General features: G+C 39.2%; 1 protein-coding gene across 1 annotated transcript; it reads right to left on the bottom strand.

The window, feature by feature from the left end:
- Positions 1 to 258: 258 nt before the first annotated feature.
- On the bottom strand, positions 259 to 806 carry LOC120187519 (glutaredoxin-C1-like). The gene has a single exon (XM_039191226.1). The coding sequence runs from the start codon at positions 693 to 695 to the stop codon at positions 318 to 320; it is 378 nt and encodes a 125-aa protein (XP_039047157.1). The 5' UTR covers positions 696 to 806; the 3' UTR covers positions 259 to 317.
- Positions 807 to 1,205: the final 399 nt, after the last annotated feature.

Here is a 1,205-nt window from a genome sequence, read left to right on the forward strand (position 1 = left end):
CAGTCAACAGCAAAAATGAGAAAAGAGAGCTCTTCGGAAATAACTATTTTTAATTTAATTTGTTTCATTTGTACAGAGGAGGGAGAGGCATCACCCATTACATTTCAGTCTTAGGATAATAAACTAGAGCAGAGCACACCCACAAAGACCCACTTGTAACTAAAAACATGAATAACAAGTAAAAGAAAAAACTTGACATGACAACCATTGCAGTATCCAAAATGGAGTAGACTCAAAACTACTACTCCTCTTCCTCTGCCATATTTTCCTATTTTCTCTTCTTTTTGTTGTTTGGGAAGGATGGGATCCAAAGATTGTCAAAGCCAGAGGGCACCAGCTTGTTTGAGAAGAGGAACAAGAGTGCCATTGATATGAGACGCCATCACTCTATCCATCGCACCCACCAGCTTCCCACCAATGAACACAACGGGAACAGCAGGAGAGGCTCCGAGAAGCCTCATCAAAGCCTTCTCCATATCTTTCCCACGAGGATCTTCATCCAGCTCATACACAGTCGGATTAACTCCCATCCCACAAAAAAGCCTCTTAATCGCATGGCACATGCAGCAACTGCTAACGCTAAAGATAACCACCGCATTCTCCGACGCCAACCTCTCTATCCTCTCCAGCGGCTCCCCCGCAGTTGTCCTCGTGGTCGCCACGTAACTCCCCCGTGAACCTGTCTGGCATTGCATTTTTTCAACTAGAACCTGCTAAAGCAAGAAATTAATAGAGCAAGAAAAAGGAAAATATTGTTCCAGAGCCTGGTGGTGGTGACAAGTTATGAAGGTTTTGGTAGGTATTTATAGAGAGAGAGAGGAATCCAAAACATGGGCAAGTTTTTTAGGGGAATCATGTTTTATGGTTATTTTAATGTGAAAGGGTAGCTTTGTAAAGGAAAATAAACACAGTTGGTCTCTTTCACTCCTCACTCCTTGCTGATGCTACTGAGACAAATATATGGTAGTAAAAAGAGCAAAAGAAACCTAAGTAATTCATTCGTCAATTAAAAGTAGTATCGTTTGAAAGATTTTCAATCATTTAACTGTGAAAATTCAAACATTCTTTCTATAACATGCTCGAATTCAAAATCTCTCACGATGATTGATTAGTGAAATTGCTTGATTCGTACAATAAAATTAAACACACACATATATATTATATATTTATATATACAATGACCCTATTATAGATTTTTTGACTTT

Source organism: Hibiscus syriacus, unplaced genomic scaffold, assembly GCF_006381635.1.
Source record: "Hibiscus syriacus cultivar Baekdansim isolate YM2019G1 unplaced genomic scaffold, ASM638163v2 tig00113725_pilon, whole genome shotgun sequence".
In the NCBI taxonomy this organism is placed as follows: domain Eukaryota; kingdom Viridiplantae; phylum Streptophyta; class Magnoliopsida; order Malvales; family Malvaceae; genus Hibiscus; species Hibiscus syriacus.